At 51.8% G+C, this 20,688-nt stretch overlaps 2 protein-coding genes across 2 annotated transcripts in view; one reads left to right on the top strand and one right to left on the bottom strand.

Moving 5' to 3' along the window:
- Rpap1 (RNA polymerase II associated protein 1) overlaps positions 1-4,681 on the bottom strand; it is a 29,748-nt gene extending 25,067 nt beyond the window's left edge. Inside the window, exons 1-2 of the mRNA XM_013009993.1 lie at positions 4,660-4,681; positions 4,338-4,343 (exon numbers count right to left, since the gene is read on the bottom strand). Coding sequence (XP_012865447.1) covers positions 4,338-4,343; positions 4,660-4,681 — 28 coding nt within the window. The remainder of the gene's footprint in view (positions 1-4,337; positions 4,344-4,659) is intronic.
- A 7-nt stretch (positions 4,682-4,688) lies between these two features.
- Positions 4,689-19,439, top strand: Tyro3 (TYRO3 protein tyrosine kinase). The gene is made up of 16 exons (XM_013009991.1): positions 4,689-4,794; positions 4,870-4,956; positions 5,722-5,837; positions 7,927-8,104; positions 8,704-8,849; positions 9,361-9,505; positions 10,660-10,789; positions 10,871-10,971; positions 11,355-11,450; positions 12,174-12,254; positions 12,819-12,911; positions 13,417-13,538; positions 13,942-14,051; positions 14,213-14,372; positions 14,562-14,698; positions 17,964-19,439. The coding sequence occupies exons 1-16, from the start codon at positions 4,689-4,691 to the stop codon at positions 18,352-18,354; spliced, it is 2,199 nt and encodes a 732-aa protein (XP_012865445.1). The 3' UTR covers positions 18,355-19,439.
- The last annotated feature ends 1,249 nt before the right edge of the window (positions 19,440-20,688 follow it).

Genomic DNA, 20,688 nt, shown 5'->3' with positions numbered 1-20,688 from the left:
GTCGGGACTGGATTTTCCCGCCTCGGTCTCCCTCGTTGTTTGTTCCCTCCTCCTCGGTCCTGAGGACCCGGTCTGCCCTGCCGCACTCGGGAGGGTCCCGCGGTGAAACCACACGGTCTGGGCACCAAGGGGCTCCCTCGAGCCTTCTTCAGCCTCGGCCCGCGGGGGTGCCCGGCCACGTCCAGACCCCCCGGCCGGGGATGAGGTCGCTGGTCTTGGCGGGGCTTCTCCGCGCCCACCGAGGCACCGCGGGCGGCAGGAGCGCTTCGTGCCGCACCTCGGTCCCCAAGTTTACACCGTGCACGTCTGGGAGCGCTGGTGCATATGGAGTGTGAGGCTGTCCCTCCTGCTCCTGCGACTCGTCCTGAGGGAGCGAAGGGAGTAGGGTGCAGACACAGGGCAGGGCAGCAAGCCCCCCCCCCCTCAGCAGGCATCTTGTTCTTGACAATGTTTCTCGCCATGTCAGTCTTGGGGATGGGCAGGGAAAGGGTGTAGTTGAAAGGTGTGTATCTGATGCTCAGAGAGTCTTCGGAATTGGCCCAGAGACACACAGCAAAGGGCAGGAAGAACCCCGACTTGATTTCATCTGTGCCGATAGTTCGCCTGCCCATCTGCATAAACACATGTCAGGAGGCCAGAGCAGAGGTTAAGGTTCCAGGGGCTTAGGGATCTTGGGCTCCTGCTGAGAACCCCACCCCTCCTTTCTACCTCCCACCTTCCTAGCACCCACCCCTGCACACATTCAGGTATTAATAGAGCAAGCGGCTGTCAGGAAGGCTGCCATGTGTTTGATCTGACGTGGTTTTGTAGCCATATGTTCTCCACTTGAGGGGAGCACCCCCTCCCTCCCTTCCTCAGCCTTCCTCATTTTGCAGGATGGGGTGCAGGCAGCAATTCAGGGGCTGGGCTGACACCTTGGGTGGAGAGCTGGCAGCCTGTTGAACTGGTTGGGTGTCGCACTGATTTCCCAGGGCAGTGCTTACACTGGAGGCGACAGCTCCCCACTGTTTTAGCTGTCACTGTGGTGCGTTTGGTAGCTGGGCACTAGGCAGCTATGGGGAAGTGGTCCTTAGCACTAAGGGAAGCGTGGCAGTGCCAGAAATGACACCTGGAGAGTTTGTCATACCCCTGGCCCCAGCCCAGGTTCAGGCTGTCCTGCCTCTGCTTCCTTGTTGGCAGAGAATGAGCCCCATGTCACTGAAGCTGTGTTCTGAGAGATAACTTAGGCAGGGTCCCTCTCAAACAGGCTGACACCCTCTCCTTCCTCCCCTCAGGCCTGAAGCTCATGGGCGCCCCAGTGAAGATGACAGTGTCTCAGGGACAGCCAGTGAAGCTCAACTGCAGCGTAGAGGGGCTGGAGGAGCCTGACATCCACTGGATGAAGGACGGGGCCGTGGTCCACAGCGGGAACCAGGTGTACATCTCAGTCAGCGAGCAGCACTGGATTGGCTTCCTCAGGTGCAGGGCTGTGGAGAAAGGTGTGGGAGGCCAGCCTGGGGCTGTTGCTGTTTCCAGATGTGTGTAGTTTTAAAATTTGGCCACCTGTGGGATCTTCCAGAAGTAGGGCAGAATGAACCCACCAATTCTACCTAGCAGATCTTCCCCTGTTGACCCTGGTAAACAAGCCTGGTGTCTGTTTCCACAGCCTGAAGTCAGTAGAGCGTTCTGATGCGGGCCGGTACTGGTGCCAAGTGGAGGATGAGGGAGAAACCGAGATCTCCCAGCCAGTGTGGCTCACGGTAGAAGGTGAGGAGGCACAGCCATGTGGGCGTGTTGGCCTGGGGCAGGTGCTGTCTTCCAGTGACCAGATCTCTGAAGAAGAGTGGGGAACTCAGTGGAGACATCAGAAACCCCCACCTACTAGATTGTGGCTCTCTGAGAACCAAAAGGGCCACTAGGACCCACAACCTACAGAGTGCCCCCACTTTCAGTTGTCCGCGCAGCTAGCTTCAAGCACTCATCTGGGTCTGGACTCTGTCCTAATCAAGTGGCCCAACCAGCAGGGGGAGGGGTGAGGAAAGGTGGGGGAAGGGAGGAAGGCTCTGCAGCTGCAGGAGCTCAGAGCTGCTCAGCCCTAGAAAACAAAGTGACTAAGAAAGTAACAAAGGCCCTGAACAAGAGCTGAGGTCTGCCAGCAGAACTCTGGAAAGTGCCCACCCACTCCTCCCGCTGCTAGCCCCTCCTCCAACTCTCCCCTCACCCCAGCCTCCTGCTTTTACTCTGAGAAAGGCTGTCAGAGCAGGTCTGGGAGGGGAGTGTGGGAGCCTGCAGAATCTACCTCATGTAAGGGGGCAGCAGAAAAGCTATGCCTAAGGAAGTTGATGAATAGAAACACCCCTGCCCCCAAGTATGACACCTGTTTTGCAGTTGGCCGCACCGCTACGGAGCCTGTGGGGGCCTTCTGCATAGAGGACTTCCTGTGGGAAGCACGCGTGTCATCTGGGCAGTAGGATGCTAAGAGGTGGCAAGCCTTACTCCCACTCCTTTCTCTTCCCAGGTGTGCCATTTTTCACTGTGGAGCCAAAAGATCTGGCAGTTCCACCTAATGCCCCTTTCCAACTGTCTTGTGAGGCCGTGGGTCCCCCTGAGCCTGTCACCATTATCTGGTGGAGAGGACACACAAAGGTTGGGGGACCTGCTCCCTCTCCCTCCGTTTTAAATGTAACAGGTGAGCAGCCCTTGGAGGAGGCTTTGAGCTGGGTTCTTGCTTATGGTGAGCCTGACAGAGTTAGGATCTGAGTTTGCTGTTGAGTCCAGAACAAACCCAGATTCCTGGATGTGTGAGCTGTACCATTGCTGAGCTCATTATTCAGGTGTGTTAGGCTGGCTGGGAGGGCTGATTACTGGCCATCCTGCTGCGATTGCTTAAGATGCTGCCGGTGCTGGTGCCTGCTGGTGCTGCCGGTGCCATGGGCCTCCTTGCCTCCTTCATAGTAGTCCAGACCATGCACAACTGGTCCTGGGAAAGGAATTGTGTGAGACCAGGGGCACCCATCCCCCTCCCCTTCCCTCCCAGGGGAAGTAGCTAGAAATCAGCCCACACAGAGCTAGGGAGGAGTGTCTGCCAGACAGGGAAAAGACAAGACTCTCAGGCTGCACAGAGAAAAATGGAGGGAGGGGGTAAAGGAGAGAGGCAGGGTGGCATAAAAATACAGGGGCCTCCTCTCCTTGAAACCCTCTCCAGAAATCTCCAGATGTTTTCCCTAATAACTGTGTCTCCATACTTCCACAGTTAAACCCAAAGCAGCCACGCCTGCAAACCTTCCTGAGCCCTCAAATTCTTGGGCACTTTTTTTTTTTTGTCTTGTCGGTCATGGGGCTTGAACTCTGGGCCTGAGTGCTGTCCCTCTTCAGCTCAAGGCGAGCGCTCTACCACTTGAGCTACAGCGCCACTTCCGGTTTTCTGGTGGTTTATTGGAGATAAGAGTCTCACGGTCTTTCCTGCCCGGGCTGGCTTTGAACTGCGATCCTCAGATCTCAGCCTCCTGAGTAGCTAGGATGACAGGCGTGAGCCACCAGTGCCTAGCTTCTTGGGCACTTCTATCACATGTTTTTAAGACTTGCCCATAGGGCTGGGAAGGTGGCTCAGTGGTAGAACGCTTGCCTTGCATGCATGAGGCCCCTGGGTTCAATTCCTTAGCACCACAAAAGCAGAAAAAGCCGGAAGTGACGCTGTGGTTCAAGTGGTAGAGCGCTAGCCTTGAGCTGGAGAGCTGAAGGACAGCGCCTAGGTCCAGAGTTCAGGCCCCATGACCAAAAAGAAAAAAAAGACTTGCCCATAGTCGGACACTGGTGGCTCACGCCTGTAATCCTAGCTACTCAAGAGGCTGAGATCTGAGGATCGCAGTTCAAAGCCAGCCCAGGCAAGAAACTCCGTGACTCTTATCTCTGATAAACCACTGAGAAAATGGAAGTGGTACTGTGGTTCAAGTGGTAGAACACTAGCCTTGAGCTAAAGAGCTGAGGGACAGCCCCCAGCCCCAGGACCGACCAAAAAAAAAGACTTGCTCATCTGTGGGAAAAAAAAAAAACACACAACTTAGTTTACTGTTTCTGGTTGAGGTTTGAACTGGACCAAAAAAAAAAAAGAGAGAGAGAGAGAATTAGAGCTTGGTCTCCTGTGTGGAAAAGTGAGAAGAAAGGGATTCTCATCCACCCAGTCCCCAGCAGTTTGAAGTTTGAGAAAAGGTACAGAATGTAGGACCTGCTGGATCACGGGCAGTCCCTCTTCAGAGTGGAGGCTGGTTCAGCTGTTTCCCTCCAGATGTGCGTGGTTATGACCCTCGGGCAGCCTTCTCTATAATAAGCACTCAAGAAACTCCTACTGCACATACCACACTGTGCTGGGCACCACAGGGGACTGAGGGAACACAAAGGAGATAGAAGCCACCTTTCCAGCTCAGAAAGCATTGAGAATAATTGGGGAGGGGGGGGGTTAAGACATACATAAGGAGCTGAGAACTACTGTGAGTCAAAGAATCTGCAACTACAACAACAACTGGGCACAGAACAAACAACAAAGGCCTGGTATGCCTGATAAAGGAGTGGCCAGGAAAGGGAGGCAGCTCTGTTCCATCCGTGGGAGATGGCAGGAAGGTGGGAGGTGCCGTGTAACATTTCTCAAGGCTTACTATGTGCAGTGCTCTTTACATCACTTACCTGATGCGTAAAATTCCCCCATTTGAGAGATGAGAAAACAGAGACCTCAACCAAGCTCATTAGACTGCACAGTCCTTATTCCACTTCACTGCACTCCACTATCCTGCCCCTTCCGTTGGCTGGAGTATTTTTCAGGTCTGAACCTGAGTGCCCTCTCTCCCCAAGCCGGATTTGTGCTTGAGGGACTGATTGTGGTTTTTCTGGCCCCAGGAGTGACCCAGAGCACCGAGTTTTCCTGCGAAGCCCACAACATAAAAGGGCTGGCCACTTCTCGCTCAGCCATTGTTCGCCTCCAAGGTAGGACCTCGGGGGTCAGGCAGGGGCACTCTGAGCTCTTATTATCATTAGAACCGTTGTGGGGTGCAGCAGCTTTCCCCAGCCAGGCCTGGATCTCGGAGTGAGGGGTAGTTAGCCCATCTACCATTCCTAGTGGGAGCACCTGAGAGCCTGCTGTGGCTAAGAATAGAATTCTGACGTCACAGCAGATTTCCCATCACGAAGCAGCAGAGTGGGGGGCGGAGGGAGGAGAAGGAGCCAGCGGGAGATGGTCAAGGCTCCCGCTCAACCTTGTTTCCGCCACTTGAACGGGCAGGGGAAGCAACCTGGCAGATGACAGAGGAGACCCAAAGGGCTGGCGCACTGACGGAGGGTGGAAGGGAGGGGGGAAGCCAGCACGTGGAGGAGCTTGTCTGTGACTGCAGTGGCAGCTGCCTCTCTCCTTTTGTATCTCCCAAGGCCCCAGAGCCACCCCCACATGCCATCTTATCTTGTTCTTTGGCCAGGGCTCCTTATTCAGAGAGAGGCAGTCTCTCCACAACCTAGTCATTCTCCCAGGTATGAGCAGTTGTGCCCTACTGATTTCTGGCTTGTGCACCACTGTGTCACAGGCCCCCATCTCCCCATCCCCCACCCAGAGGTCTGACTTCAGAGCCTGTGAGGTCCATCCTCTAGTCATCTTCTCTGGTCCACTTACCACTGGATGACACTAATAGGTACACCTTGAAGCCAGGCCTTCTGCTCCCTCTTCCACATCCTTACTGACGCTGGGGTCTCTATCCACAGCACCACCTGCTGCTCCCTTCAACATCACAGTGACGAAGCTCTCCAGCAGCAATGCTAGTGTGGCCTGGATGCCAGGTGCTGATGGCCGGGCCCTGCTCCAATCCTGTACAGTGCAGGTAGGCTGGGATGAGCCCCGCAGGCTCTCTGGGACTTAACCACTTTATTCTGGCTGTCTGGCCTGGCACTTGGTAACTGTGGTATCACACTCACTAGCCCTGCCACACTCTTAGATATTGCTTCTTAGCAGGAAGACCCATGGCATGCTCTGGCAATGAAGACTGCAGACTGGCTCAAACCTGTACATTCTGCAGGTTGGAAAGCCAATCACTTGAGCAGATGAGGGTGGGGAATACCAAAAGAATGTCCCTTCCTTCCTTCTTTCTTTCCTTTTCTTTTTTCTTTTGTTCTTTCCTTGCAGTGCTGGGGATTGAATCCAGGGCCTCACATGTTTTAGGCAAGAGCTTTACTAAGCTCTATAGACTGCCTCCCTAGAAGAGTTTTGCTGACATGGGTGAAAACTTTTGATTTATCTGATGTTCTGCAATCTTACACTCCTCCCACCAGCCATCCCAAAGAAAACAGGTAGACACAGGAGAACCTAAGACTTGGAGAGTTTAAAAAAAAAAAGAGTGGGCATCTGCTCCCCAAACAAGGCAATCTTCATATTTTTTCAAGGGATTCAAGCTGAATATTTCCAAACTGTTCTTAGCAGTTCCTGCTTTGCTAAAGGCATGACTCAAGTTGTAGAGCAACTAAACTAATTAGTTCCTTTGGGTCATTCTACCAACTCTAGCTACAACACTCTGTTCCTGGGCAAAGCCTGCAGGGTCAAGAGGACAAGGCTATCCAGAGTGAGCATACTCTACATATCAGCATCTCTCACTCTGAGGGGTTGGGCCCTGGTATGACCAGGGCCTGTGTGAGCCTCTTCATTGCTGGGTCAGCTCCCAAGGGTGGACCACAGTGATATGTGTGCATTTAAGACCAAATGGCAGCCTTGGATAGACAAACGAGACCAAGCCTGGGTTTGCAGGCAGCATTGTCCATCCTTGGGCACTTAAGGTTTAATAGAATGCAGACCCTTGCCTGGAAGACAGGTCTTCCATGGCACCACCTACTCTGACTTGACTCTAAGTATATGGAGATTTACAAATGTAAGCCTGACCTTCCAGATTTATTCATTTATTTATTTATTGTCAGTTGTGGGGCTTGATCCCTGGGTCTGCGCACTGTCCTAAACTCTTTAGCTCAAAGCTATCACTCTACCACTTGAGCCACAGTACTACTTCTGGTTTTCTGGTGGTTAATTAGAGATAAGAGGCTCACAGACTTTCCTGCCAGGGCTGGCTTTGAACTGTGATCCTCAGATTTCAGCCTCCTGAGTAGCTAGGATTACAGGTATGAGCCACCAGCATCCGGCTCTAGATGTTTTTTGGTTTTTGTTTTTTTTGCCAATTATGGGACCTGAGCCTGGGCTCTGTCCCTGATCTCTTCAGCCCAAGGCTAGCGCTCTACCACTTGAGCCACAGCGTCACTTCTGGCTTTTTCTGCTTATGTGGTGCTGAGGACTCGAACTCAGGGCCCCATGCATGCAAGGGAAGCACTCTACCACTGAGCCCCCTTCCCAGATATCAGTATAGATACTTAGGATGGAGATGCAGTGGAGCCTAGCGTAACAGTTTGCATGTAGAAGGCACAGTCTTCAGTTGCTGAAAAAATAGGAAAGAATTAGATGACTGATGTTTAAATATGCAGCCCTCTAACCTTGATCAAGGATTGTACTCTGGCCCTGTGTCCCCAAAAATGTGTGGTGAGAAGCAGATGGCTCAAAGTGTCCTAAGCTTATCCTGAGATGCACTGAGAGACTTTGAGATGGCAGGTAAACAGTTACAACAAATGACAGGCACTCTGTGACAAGAACCAATTACAGAGGAACAAGCGGAGTTTTCTGGCATACTTCAGAATGGTTTTCACCAAGAAAATGATAGTTACATGGAAACATTTGTTTTTTTTCTCTGCAGTACTGGGATATGAACTCAGTACTGGCTAGCCACGCATCCTAGCACCTGAATCTTAAAGGACCAGTAGAGCTTTGCCAGGACAAGCCTAAGGAAGAGCTTCTGCAAAGACGTGGGGGTACAGGACCTGAGTGCAGGACCATGCTTGCGCCCCCTTTTACACCCTTGATTCTTTGCTCTTCTGAAGGTGACACAGGCCCCAGGAGACTGGGAGGTCCTGGCTGTTGTCGTCCCTGTGCCACCGTTTACCTGCCTGCTTCGGGACCTGGTGCCTGCCACCAACTACAGCCTCAGGGTGCGCTGTGCCAACGCCTTGGGACCGTCCCCCTATGCTGACTGGGTGCCCTTTCAGACAAAGGGTCTGGGTAAGAAGGTTGGGCAGGATGGGAGAAGAGAGAGGGGGGCTTGGCTGGAGTTGTGCATGCAGTTGATTGAGAGTGGCTAAGAGGGAAAGGTAGGCTTCTTTCAGCCTGGGGTGAATGATTTACCAAGCTGAGTAGACATGTACTGAACATCTGTGCACGCTTTACATGCCGGATTGTATGTAGTTCTTGTGGGTGGAACAGATAAGCAAACTGGAGAAGATTGGCTAATGTGATGACAATTGCTCTGGGTGGTCAAGAACATCTCCCTAAAGAGGTGCAAGTGAGGTCTGAAGGAAAAAGAATTCACGTAAACATCTAGGGGGAAAAATAGGGCACGGGCTAAGTAAGATACTGAGGCAGGAACTTGCCTTGTTCTCTAGCTGTTGTCTGGATGCTGGCCTGGCTATGGGACTGTAACCTGGGACTACCTGGGGCTGTCACCACCCTCCTGGGTGGGAGCCCTGTGATCCGAGAGCAAACCTTCCCCTATCCTTTGTTCTCAGAGCTGCTCAGTGTTTAGCTATTGGTCCAGAGATCAGTGTGGGGTATTGCAACAGAAGGACTGAGGGGTCTTAGCAACTTTGTCTCTTTGGGTACAGCCCCAGCCAGTGCTCCCCAGAACCTCCATGCCATTCGCACAGACTCAGGCCTCATCCTGGAGTGGGAAGAAGTTATCCCTGAGGGTCCTTTTGAAGCCCCCCTGGGACCTTATCAGTTGTCCTGGGTTCAAGACAATGGAACCCAGGTAAGTACTCCTCCACTTTCTCTCCTAGAGAGTTAGCCCAGGGCTGGAGGACTTGAAGAGCTTTAGAATGTCTGTCTCTGGGGGTCCTGGGCCTCCGACCACCCTCTGGGAATGTACTCCTTCTTGCCCCTAGGCAAGCAAGCTCCTCTCCTTACTGAGTCTTGTAGCGATCTGTAATGGGAATTGCTTGGGGGTCACTTTGCACGTGCTGTAGGAACATATTCTCCTCCCCTCTGCAGCTGAGGGAGGCCACAGATAAGGCTTTGTCCTCAGCCCAATCCCTTCCCATCCCCCACGGGTGCTGAGCCTTGTTTGTGTTCTGGATTGGCCTCAGCCCCACAGCCCAGAGCAGGAATGCGATGACTCCCTGAAGGTTGTGTTCCCACAGCCCCTACACTCACAGCTCCCCAGACTCCCCTGTTCCTGGCTAGGCCTTTCTGTGTCCTCCCAGCACCAGCAGAGGCCTTGTCCTCTGGCTCAGCCTGGGGTGGGGGTTGTTTCCTTGCTGCAGGGTGAGCTGACTGTGGAGGGGACCATGGCCAATCTCACAGATTGGGATCCCCAGAAGGACCTGATTGTTCGTGTGTGCGTCTCCAATGAAGTTGGCTGTGGGCCCTGGAGTCAGCCATTAATAGTGTCATCTCACGATCATGCAGGTGAGGCAGGTCGGGGCCTGGGCCGAGGGATCAGAGCCTTCAAAGCATCCTGGGGGAGAGCGAGGAGGCTGGTGGTGCTTGATCTCTTAGTAGGCCCCAAACTTAAAGTCAGCCAGTTGAGACCAGGGTTGATGTTTATATTTCATTTCCCTCTTCTCACCCCAGACCTGGCACTGAAGCCCCTGGTCTTACTATAGGTCACAGCCTCCAGGGCCTGTAACAGTCAGTATAGGAACTTTTGAATCTTCCTTGGCAGCCTCTTTCACTGGGATGCTTATTAACTTAGGAAGTCTTTTGGCCAGGCCAAGTGGCCACCATGGGACAGATATTTTTCTTTTCCCTTTTTTTTTTTTCAGTCAGTCATGGGGCTTGAAAACTAGGCCTGGGCGCTGTCCCTGAGCTCTTCAGCTCTACCGCTTGAGCCACAGCTCTACTTCCAGCCCTTTCTGTGCATGTGGTACTGAGGAATCGAACCCAGGGCCTCATGCATGCATACTGCTGAGCCACCTTCGCCCCATATTTTTCTTATTTAGGTGGTAATGGGGTTTGAACTCAGGACCTTGCGCTTGATTTGCAGGTGTTCTGTCACATGAGCTACATCTCGAGCTCTTTTTGCTTTCGTTATTTTTTTCAGACAGCATTTCACATTTTTGTCCAGGCTTGCCTGGATTATGATCCTCCTACCTATTCCTCCTACATTGCTGGAATGACAGGCATGTGCTACCATTCTAAACTTTTAATTAAGATGTAGGCTCACTAACTTTTTGCCTGAGCTGGCTTTGAACATTTTTTTCATATTTATTTATTTATTTATTGTTTTTGTCAGTCACGGGGCCTGAATTCTGGGCCTGGGCGCTGCCCCTCAGCTTTTCAGCTCAAGGTTAGTGCTCTACCACTTGAGCCACAGCTCCACTTCCAGCTTTTTCTGCTTATGTGGTGCTGAAGAATCGAACCCAGGGCCTCATGCATGCAAGGCAAGCACTGTACCACTGAGCCACCTTCCCAACCCTGGCTTTGAACATTGATCCTCCCAATTACCATCAACTGAGTAGCTGGAATTGCAGATATGTGTCACTCCTAGCCCCTGATCCTGGGAAAGTTCTAAAGGGCCTCAGTGTCAGCCTGGTTCATGCCACTGCCCCTCCCTCCCACAGGGCAGCAGGGCCCTCCTCACAGCCGCACATCCTGGGTGCCCGTGGTGCTGGGTGTGCTCACGGCCCTGGTGACCGCTGCTGCACTGGCCCTCATCCTCCTTCGGAAGAGGCGGAAGGAGACTCGGTTTGGGTAAGGGAGTGGAGCTGTGGAGGGAGAAGCAAGTGCTGACAAAGACTTGGAACTGATCCCAAGTCCTGGGTTTCCCTTTAGGCAAGCCTTTGACAGTGTCATGGCCCGCGGGGAGCCAGCCGTTCACTTCCGAGCTGCCCGGTCTTTCAACCGAGAAAGGCCTGAACGAATTGAGGCCACACGTGAGTGGTGGGAGACTCATGAGAGGAAATCTGGGCTACTTCATTCCTCACCTGCAGCCTCTTACCAACTCTTTAATTTGGTCCATGTCTGAATCGTGATGAGTGTGAGGTCTGGAGTAGTGAGAATGCACACAGACCTGCCTCGGGGGGATGGACCACCTGCACTGGGTGCCAGCCAGGTTCCTCAGTAGCTCGAAGAGGCAGGCGGAGGTTTGACTCTTGGATCAAGGGACAAGGTTGAGGGGTTGGAGGCATGGTTCAGTTTGTAGAGCACTAGCCAATGAACAAAACTGTCAGGTACTGAGTTGGAGTTCCAGTCTTAGACCTAAAAAAAAAAAAAAAAAGAGGCCAGGCTGAATCTCATTCTCACCTCCTCCCTGCAGTGGATAGCCTGGGCATCAGTGATGAACTGAAGGACAAGTTGGAAGATGTGCTCATCCCAGAGCAGCAGTTCACCCTGGGCCGGATGTTGGGCAAAGGTGTGTTGACGGTATAGGGCTGGCATGAGCTGGTAGGCTGGCTCTGGTTGTTCCTGTCATATTGAGAGCATGAATTTGTTTCAACTCCCATAAAGAAGATACAATTATGTCGTAGGCTTATGAGTTTGGAGGTTTGGGGAATGCATGGGGGCTGAAGACAGAGACTGTTGGGGCTGGGAAGGTAGCTCAGTGGTAGCATGCTTGCCTTGCATGCATGAGGCCATGTGTTCGATTCCTTAGAACCACACAAGCAGAAAAATATTGGAGGTGGCTCTGTGACTCAAGTGGTAGAGTGCTAGCTTTGAGCTGAAGAGCTGAGGGACAGCGCCCAGACTCAGAGTTCAGGCCCCACGACTGGCAAAAAAAAAAAAAAAAGTTATATAAGCTGGGCACTGGTGGCTCACGCCTGTAATCCTAGCTACTCAGAAGACTGAGATCTGAGGGTCGTGGTTCAAAGCCAGCCCAGGCAGGAAACTCCATGAGACTATTATCTCCAGTAAACCACTAGAAAACCGGAAGTGGTGCTGTGTCTCAAGTGGTAGAGTGGTAGCCTTGAGCTGAAGAGCTGAGGGACAGTGCCCTGGCCCAGAGTTCAAGCCCCACGACCGACAAAAAATAAGACAGAGACTGTGGAGTAGCTCTTGCCAGCATGATCTGCTTTGGCCTCCTCCAGTGGCCCCAGAGGCCGATGAGAGAACCCCTTCTCACTATCTCCATTTCTAGGAGAGTTTGGGTCCGTGCGAGAGGCCCAGCTGAAGCAGGAAGATGGCTCCTTTGTGAAAGTGGCTGTAAAGATGCTGAAAGGTAAGTGGAGAATAGGGGTTCTAGAGTGAGGACCTTCCTTACCTTCCCTGGAGGGTAAGGGGTGACTGATCCTGGAGTAAGCTCTGTTTTTGTTTAAGATTTGCAAGGTGAGGTGAGCTAGTGGACACTAATACAGATGCTGTCTGTGCCACATGAATAATTCAGAAGCATAAACAAAGATTTGCTCCCCCGCATTGCTCTCTGCCGGCAGCAGTCACTGTCCTCTGAATTCTTTCTTGCAATGATAACAGTTTGGGTTGTTTGAGCTGCAAGTGGAGAATTTGTTGCATAGTACTATTCTGTGGCCAGTTCTGCACATAGCTAAACTGTTTGTCTGCTTCCCTGTGAAGCTCAGAACTTGGGTGTGTGTGTGAGAGACAAAAATAAGAGACAGAGAGATACAGAGTTTTGAACTTGAGTCTTGGAGCTTTATGTTCTACCATTTGAGCCACACCCAGTCCAAAGCCCAGGACTTTTGAAGGAAAAGCCTTTGGACTTTGGAGTCTCTTGGTCAGAGCTGGGAAACGTCTCATTTCACTCCCTTCCCCCACCCACTGCTTCCAGCTGACATCATTGCCTCCAGCGACATTGAAGAGTTCCTCAGGGAAGCAGCTTGCATGAAGGAGTTTGACCATCCACACGTGGCCAAGCTTGTTGGTGAGCCCACTGTGGGGGAGGTAGATATAGAAGAGGGCTAAAAATATGGTCCATCAACAAAAGAGGGCAGCCTGGAGGAGAGCAGTTTGCATTTACATGGTGAGGAAGCTGGTGGTCCAGTAGCAGGCAGGATGTTGGCGAATGTCCTACCTCGCTCCGGGTAAGGAGCTGTGTTCCAAGACCTAGTTCAAAGGTCTGCACATGAAACCTGCTCAAGTGGGCAGACGAGGGGAAGGGAAGATGCTCTGGGATCTGGGAGCAGTAGCCAGGACCTTTCCTAGTAGTCCTCAGACCATAGCAGAACCCATAAGAAAAGAGAGAGCACAAACTGGGATGTAGGAGGGACGGACCCAGCAGGTGGGGACAGATAGGTGGAAGCTGTTTTTGACTTTTATGTGTCCAACCGATTTCCCTGTCCCTAGGGTGAGCCTCTGGAGCAGGGTAAAGGTCAGCTCCCTAGCCCCCATGGTCATCCTGCCCTTCAGTCTGATCTCCTTGTCCCTAGGGGTAAGCCTCCGGAGCAGAGCTAAAGGTCGACTCCCTATCCCCATGGTCATCCTGCCCTTCATGAAGCATGGGGACTTGCACGCCTTCCTTCTTGCCTCTCGGATTGGGGAGAACCCTTTTGTAAGTGCCTGAGGTGGGAGTGGCCTGGGGGAAATGAGTCTGAGATCTTTTCCTAGAGAGGAACGAAGCCCTGGAGCCAGGGGCTTGATGGGTTGGGTGTGTGGAGTTGGTTGGGAGCCGGAACACTCCGAGTGGCTTCATTTATCACAGCTTCCTTCTGAATGAAGCCCTGTGGGAATTGTACTCCAGACTACAGCCTTCCTGGAAGAGGGACTTGTGGAGCTTCAGGCTACTGTCTTGGCTCTTGGGCTCTTTCTCAGACTTGTCAAAACATCCTAACCTCCATCCTCTCCTTTCAATGATTTTGGGGACGATCTTTCGGCTTTCTTGCCAGGGAACCCCATTTATCCTACCCTAGCTGAGTGGGCAGGACCAACCTGATCTTGCCTTATCTGCCTACCAGAACCTGCCCCTTCAGACCCTGATCCGGTTCATGGTGGACATTGCCTGCGGCATGGAGTACCTGAGCTCCCGGAACTTCATCCATCGAGACCTGGCTGCTCGAAACTGCATGTAGGAATTCTGAAGGGCTCAGGCTGGTGGGCAGCTAGTGCCAGGAGGATGGTTTGTTAGCTCCTGCATGAGGACAGCCTGCTGTGCATGGAGACAGCCTGGCTTTAGTGAGGCTGTGAGCACAGGGAAGTGCTGACCTTGCCCTCCAATACCTTTCTCAGGCTTGCGGAGGACATGACAGTATGTGTGGCTGACTTTGGACTCTCTCGGAAAATCTATAGCGGGGACTACTACCGTCAGGGCTGTGCGTCCAAGTTGCCCGTCAAGTGGCTGGCGCTGGAGAGCCTGGCTGACAACCTGTACACTGTGCACAGTGACGTGGTGAGCCGCAGCACAGTGACACTTGGTGGTAATGCAGGCAGTGTGGACTCCAGTGTGGGTGGACCTGTGGGACCCCCAAGAGCTGGCCAGGTCTGTTCTCTGTCTAGTTGTAAGGCTCCCGAACCCCAGAGCTATTACCTGCTTAGCTCAGGAAACCTGATGTCACCCTGTCCTTCAATTTTGTGCCAGTGGGCCTTCGGAGTGACCATGTGGGAGATCATTACTCGCGGGCAGACGCCATACGCTGGCATCGAAAATGCTGAGATTTACAACTACCTCATTGGCGGGAGCCGCCTGAAACAGCCTCCAGACTGCATGGAGGACGTGTGAGTACCCTGGGAAGGAGATGGAGATGGGACCTGCCACCACGGTCCCTGGGGCAGCTTACAACCTCAAGTGGGCCTTTCTGTATGTATGTATGTATGCGTGTGTGCTTGCATACACACGCACATCTGTATGTGCTCAGTCTTAAATTTGGGGTCTTACACTTTTTTTTTTGTCTGTCATGGGGCTTGAACCCTGGACTTGGGCGCTGTCCCTCAGCTCTTCAGTTCAAGGCAAGTGCTCTACCACTTGAGCTACAGCGCCACTTCCAGTTTTCTTGTGGTTTATTGGAGATAGGAGTCTCATGGTCTTTCCTGCCCGGGCTGGCTTTGAACCACAATCCTCAGATCTCAGCCTCCTGAGTAACTAGGATTACGGGTGTGAGCCATCAGTGCCCGGCCAATATCAATAACTTTTTTTTTTTTTTTCTGGCCGTGGGGCTTGAACTCTGGACTTGGGTGCTATCCCTGCGCTCCTCAGCTCAAGGAGAGCGCTCTACTGTTTGAGCCACAGCACCACTTCCGGTCTTACACTCTTATTTCACATTTTTACTCAAGGCTGGTACTCTACCACTTTAGCCACACTTCCACTTCCAGCTAGTTGCTGGTTAATTGGAAGTAAGAGTCTCTCAGACTCCTCTGCTTGGGCTGGCTTTGATCGCCATCCTCAGATCTCAGCCTCCTGAGAAGCTAGGTTTATAGGCATGAGCCACCAGTGCCCAGCTTGCTTACTTGTCTGCTTGCTTGCTTTTTTTTTTCTTTTCTGTTCTTTTTTTCTTTTTGTAGAAATGTTTTTGTAGCTACAGAGAAAGATGACTCCCTCCCTATTTATATGCAATGTAACTTTATTTTCCCCAGCTTCTAGGGAAGAGCTGGGAAACCTAAGGGTAAGAAGGTACAGAGTTGACTGGCACTGCGGGTTCTACTCACCCCTGCCTCCTCCTTGGGACCCAGCTAATCTGAGAAAACCTTTTGGTCTGGTGGCATCCTCTTCAGATAGGATTACCTACAGCTGAGGAAAAGCTGAGCTGCTCCACTCTGTCCTTGCTTGGCACAGAGCCAGAATCCTCTCCTGGTCTTGGCCTTCTCTTGAGGGAGTAGAAGGTAGAGGGGACCCGAGATGCTGGGAAGAAAGAAGCTACCTCCTTGTTGCAAGTGCAAGGCCGTGGGAACAGGGCACGGCCTAACTATACTGTGAGCCGTGTGAGTGCTTCTGCTAGCAGTTGGATACTTTAGATATTTCATGTCATCTTCCTCCAACCCGATCAGGAAAAGACTTATTTATTCCCCCTCACCTCCTGCTTTGTACAGGAGGAAATAGGATTAAAGAGGTTAAGTAACACAGCCAAGGTCACACAGATATTAAGTGAGTGAGCTGGTATTTGAACCTAGATCCCTGTTATTATTGTTTTTGTTTGTGTGTTTTGTTGTTGTTGTTTTTGCCAGTCCTGGGCTTGAATTCAGGACCTGGGCACTGTCCCTGAGCTATCTTTTTTTGCTCAAGGCTGGCACTCTACCACTTGAGGCACAGTGCTACTTCCAGCTTTTTTTGTTTATGTGATACTGAGGAGTTGAACCCAGGGCTTCATAGCTAGGCAAGCACTCTACCACTGAGATACCTTACCAGTAACTACCCCCTCCCCATCCCCCATGGTTTAATTAGAGTATGTGCCCTCAACCATGAAACCAAGTATGATTGGTCTGTTATAGTCTTACTTCTTGACTCTGTCCAAGCCTCTGGGTTCCCAAAGAACTTTAGCTAGAATCCATAGGAAGGAATGCACAGTTATCCAGGGGATTTGTGTTCCCTTAGTTGCTGTAGGATTGTCAAGACCAGGAGAGGCAGAGGAAGGCTAATCCTTTCTGGTTTTTTTTTTTTTTGGAGGGGTCTGGTCATGGGGCCTGAACTCTGGGCCTGGGTGCTGTCCCTCAGCTCTTCAGCTCAAGGCTAGTGCTCTACCACTTGAGCCACAGCGCCACTTCCAGCTTTTTTCTTTTTGCTTATGTGGTGCTGTGGAATCAAACCCAGGGCCTCATGCATGCAAGGCAAGTGCTCTACCACTGAGCCACCTTCCCAGCCGGAAGGCTAATCCTTTACAGTGGCATCCTTCTCTAGGGCACAGGATTGGAAATGCTGGGAGCAGGCTGTGGGTACTTCACCTGTACCTGAGGGGGAAATTCAAGTGCAGGAACCAGCTCTGTCCTCTTGGAAGCTCCTATCTCCCCAAAGCTTCAGCCTCCCTCAGCCTTCACCTGAAGCTACAGAAGCTCTAGTGGGAGTAGAAACAAACCCTGGCTCAGCTCCCTCCCAGGCTAGAGTGGGTGCTGTCAGTAAAGGGTGGGTGGACACTAGCTTCCCACCAGGCCACCTGATGGACAGGTGCCAGTGGCTCCTAGCAGAGCCTGGAGAATGTCTGGCCATGTACCCATGGCTTTGGATCATTCCCACAGTCAATTTGGGTCTGGCACGATTCTAACCATTACAAGGGGCCTCATTAGAGCTGGTACATGAGACACTGCTTGGGACTTTTGTCATGGGCATTGGCAAGTGCCAGGCACATGCTCTGATCACACCTGGTCTCAGACACTTTCCACTTAGATTTTGGAGAGTCTTTGGTTATTTGTTTTTCTCACCAGAATCATTCCTTGGAACCAGTGAAAGGCTTCGCAGAGTCTGTGCGACTCCTAAAATAGTATGCACAAAAGTGTTCCTGTCAGGGAAACAGGGCTAGAAGCATGCAAAGGTATCTGTAGGCAGGGAGAGTTTAACAGTACCTGAGTGGGTGCTGCCTCATGTTGACTAGGGACAAAATGTGTATAAATGTTCAAATCTACCCCTAAAAAAGTAACCCTGAAGCCGGGAGCCGGTGGTTCACGCCTGCAATCCTAGCTACTGAGGAAGCTGAGATCTGAGGATCACAGTTCAAACCCAGCCTGGGCAGGAAAGTCCGTGAGACTATCTCCAATGAACCACCAGAAAACTGGAAGTGGTGCAGTGGCTCAAGTGGTAGAATGCTTGCCTTAAGCTGAAGAGCTGTGGGACAGCGCCCAGGCCCAGAGTTCAAGCCCCAAGACTCCCCACCCCCCAAAAAAAGTAACCCTGACTCTATGTCTAGGTTTTCTTAAATATGGAAGACTTAAAAGGATGCCTGATACGTAGTAAACCTCGTCCAGTAGAACATTGTTTTTTCTTCAATCCCAGTGCCATATGATTATGAGGCCTCTGTGTTAGGACCAATACCACCCCTCCTCCTCCTTTCTACCCCAGGTATGATCTCATGTACCAGTGCTGGAACGCGGACCCAAAGCAGCGCCCGAGCTTCACCTGCCTGCGAATGGAGCTGGAGACCATCCTGGGCCACCTGTCTGTGCTGTCCACCAGCCAGGACCCTTTGTACATCAACATTGAGAGCGCAGAGCAGCTTGCGGAGGGAGGTAGCCTGGAGCTGCCCAGCCAGCCTAGCAGTGGGACTGGAGATGGAGATGGCAGTAATGTGGGGGCAGTAGGAGGTACCCCCAGTGACTGTCGGTACATCTTCAGCCCCGGAGGTCCAACTGAGCCCACTGGGCAGGTGGAGCAGCAGCCAGAGAGTCCCATCAATGAGACCCAGAGGCTGCTGCTCTTACAGCAAGGGCTACTGCCCCACAGTAGCTGTTAGCCCGCAGACAGAGGGTACCTGGGGCTGTCCGCCTCTGGTTCTGCTGGCCGCTGTGCTGGCTGACCCCAGCCCAGGCAGCAAGGTATGGAGGCTCCTGTGGTAGCCCTCCCAGACCGCTGGCACCTGGACTGACCAAATCGCCCAATCCCAGTTCTTCCTGCAACCACTCTGGCCAACCTGACATCAGTTCAGGCCTTGGCTTGGAGGAAGTAGGCCAGACCTGGTTGCCTGAACCCAGGCATCTGGAAAGAGGGGTGCTGGTGGTGGTTATGTTTCCATGGTTACCATGGACATGAAATGCAGTGGGGGAGGATAGGTCTAGCCCTGTGGGCGCCTACCTTCTCCCCCTCTCTCCACTGTTGCTTCAGTGCAAGATGCATTTAGCTCCTCCCGCCTGGGGAGCTCAGCAGTGCCCACCATGCTTGGGTTTAAATGCCAGATTTTCTCCTGAGTCACAGAGACGCCCTTGTACTATTCCCCTTTAGGTGAGATTCGGTAAAGGGTTAGTTGTCAGGTCCCAAGCCCTGCGGCAGGAGATGGTGGGACACTCAAGTCTGAATCCTTGTCACCTTCCTGATTCCCCATCCTGCGTAGGCTGGGTGAGGTGGTGAGGAGGGTGCTTCCCTGAGTCTGGCCACCCCTTTCAGCATGCAGGGGTACCACAGTCTGGCAGAGACCATCTTGTAATGGCAGAGCACTAAGCCCAGCAAGAGGTAGGGGCTCTGACTGGCCGGCCCCAGAACAGATGAGGCGGGAGGAGTTCAGGAGCCCCCTCTCCAAGCCCTCCCACAGCCTGTCAGCATGCTTCCAAACCCCCAGACACCCCGAGACTAACAAAGGCAGCTGTGGGAGCCCAGCAGGTCCACGATGACCCTTAGACCTCCCCTCCCCTCTCTAACTGGACACCATCTTCTGACCCTAGTCTCTAGAGTGCAAACAGGCTCGATAGTTGGTGTGAGAAAGGGGGAGTTCCTGCAGTGTGACCCCAGTCCTGGCGGGGGTGCCCGGAATGCCTGGATAGGCCCTTGCTGTTAGGAACACTTCCAAGTTGTTTCAAAACAGAAATAAAATTGAAGACTAAAGAACCAAGGTTTTGTCTCTTAAATGTTTGTTTTTTTTTTTCTTCCAGATTACAAAAATGGAGCATATCTACATAGAGAAAAGTCTGGAAAGACATATGCCAAAATGTTAACAGCTGCTAACTTTATAAGACGTGACGAAGGGGACTTTTTACCCCCACTTTTCTAAGTTTTCAACATTAAGCACAAAGTGCTTTTGTAATTAGATAAAACCTAATGAGGGCTGGGAATGTAATGTGGCTTAGTGCTAGAGTGCTCGCCTAACATGCATGAAGCCCTGGGTTTGAGTCCTCAGGACAACATTCACAGAAAAAGCTGGAAGTAGTGCTGTGGCTCTCAAGTGGTAGAGTGCTAGCCTTGAGTAAAAGAAGCTCAGGGACAGTGCCCAGGCCCTGAGTTCAAGCCCCAGGACTGGGGAAAAACAACAACAAGAAGAACAAAACACCTAAAGATCACCCAGTATTAAAGATAGTCTTTCTAGATAGTTAGGGGAAAAAATGATTAAAAATGTCAAGTACCTTTTATTCCGCAACCCCTCCCCTCATCCCCCAGTGATAGCCACTGTAGCCCTTTTGAAGATGCAAGCATTTCGATCAAGTTCTTTAATGGGACAGAAGCTCTGTGCTATCTCCTATCCTTTATCCCGCTTTTCTCCCAGCCTTCACGTAGAGCCTGTCCTCAGCTTTTATCCTCCCACCTGGGCCCTAGGAATAAACGGCCAGAGAACTGTGAGCCTCTTGGGAATCAGAAAGAAAATGGGATTATTTCCAAGTAATTTCACTTCAAAGCTCTCAGAAGCTCTGAGAGCAAGCTGATGGTGGTGCATTGCAGGAGGTGTGGACATCTGAGTTATAGAGAGGAGGGCGACTGAATGCGGTATTACCATTACCTGTTACTATTACGGCTCAGGCTGAGGGCAGTGACATGGGGCGGACACTTTTGAAAGCAAATATCCTGAAAAACCTGTTGCTGGTTCTCCAGTTCTGGTTCCCACGTAGCTCACCAGACTTGAATTCCAAGCTTACAGCTGTAAGATTTTTTTTTCCCTGTTGTGATGAACTTTAACTGCAGGTAGCAATTCTCAGTGAGATAAGACTGGGAAATTATTGACAGGGAAGAGTCTGCCAATAATGGGCATTTGTTATGTGCTAGGTACTGTCGTAGCTAGAGCTTCATATCTGTTGTCCCTTACTATAGCTTTCCTAGAAGTGGGACTGTAATTATCATTCTCGAACAGATAAAACAGCCAGAGTAC

This window comes from Dipodomys ordii, unplaced genomic scaffold (genome assembly GCF_000151885.1).
Source record: "Dipodomys ordii isolate 6190 unplaced genomic scaffold, Dord_2.0 Scaffold11, whole genome shotgun sequence".
NCBI classification, from domain to species: Eukaryota; Metazoa; Chordata; class Mammalia; order Rodentia; family Heteromyidae; genus Dipodomys; species Dipodomys ordii.
The sequence above is the reverse complement of the archived record's forward strand: the minus strand, read 5'-3'. Positions and strand labels throughout refer to the sequence as shown.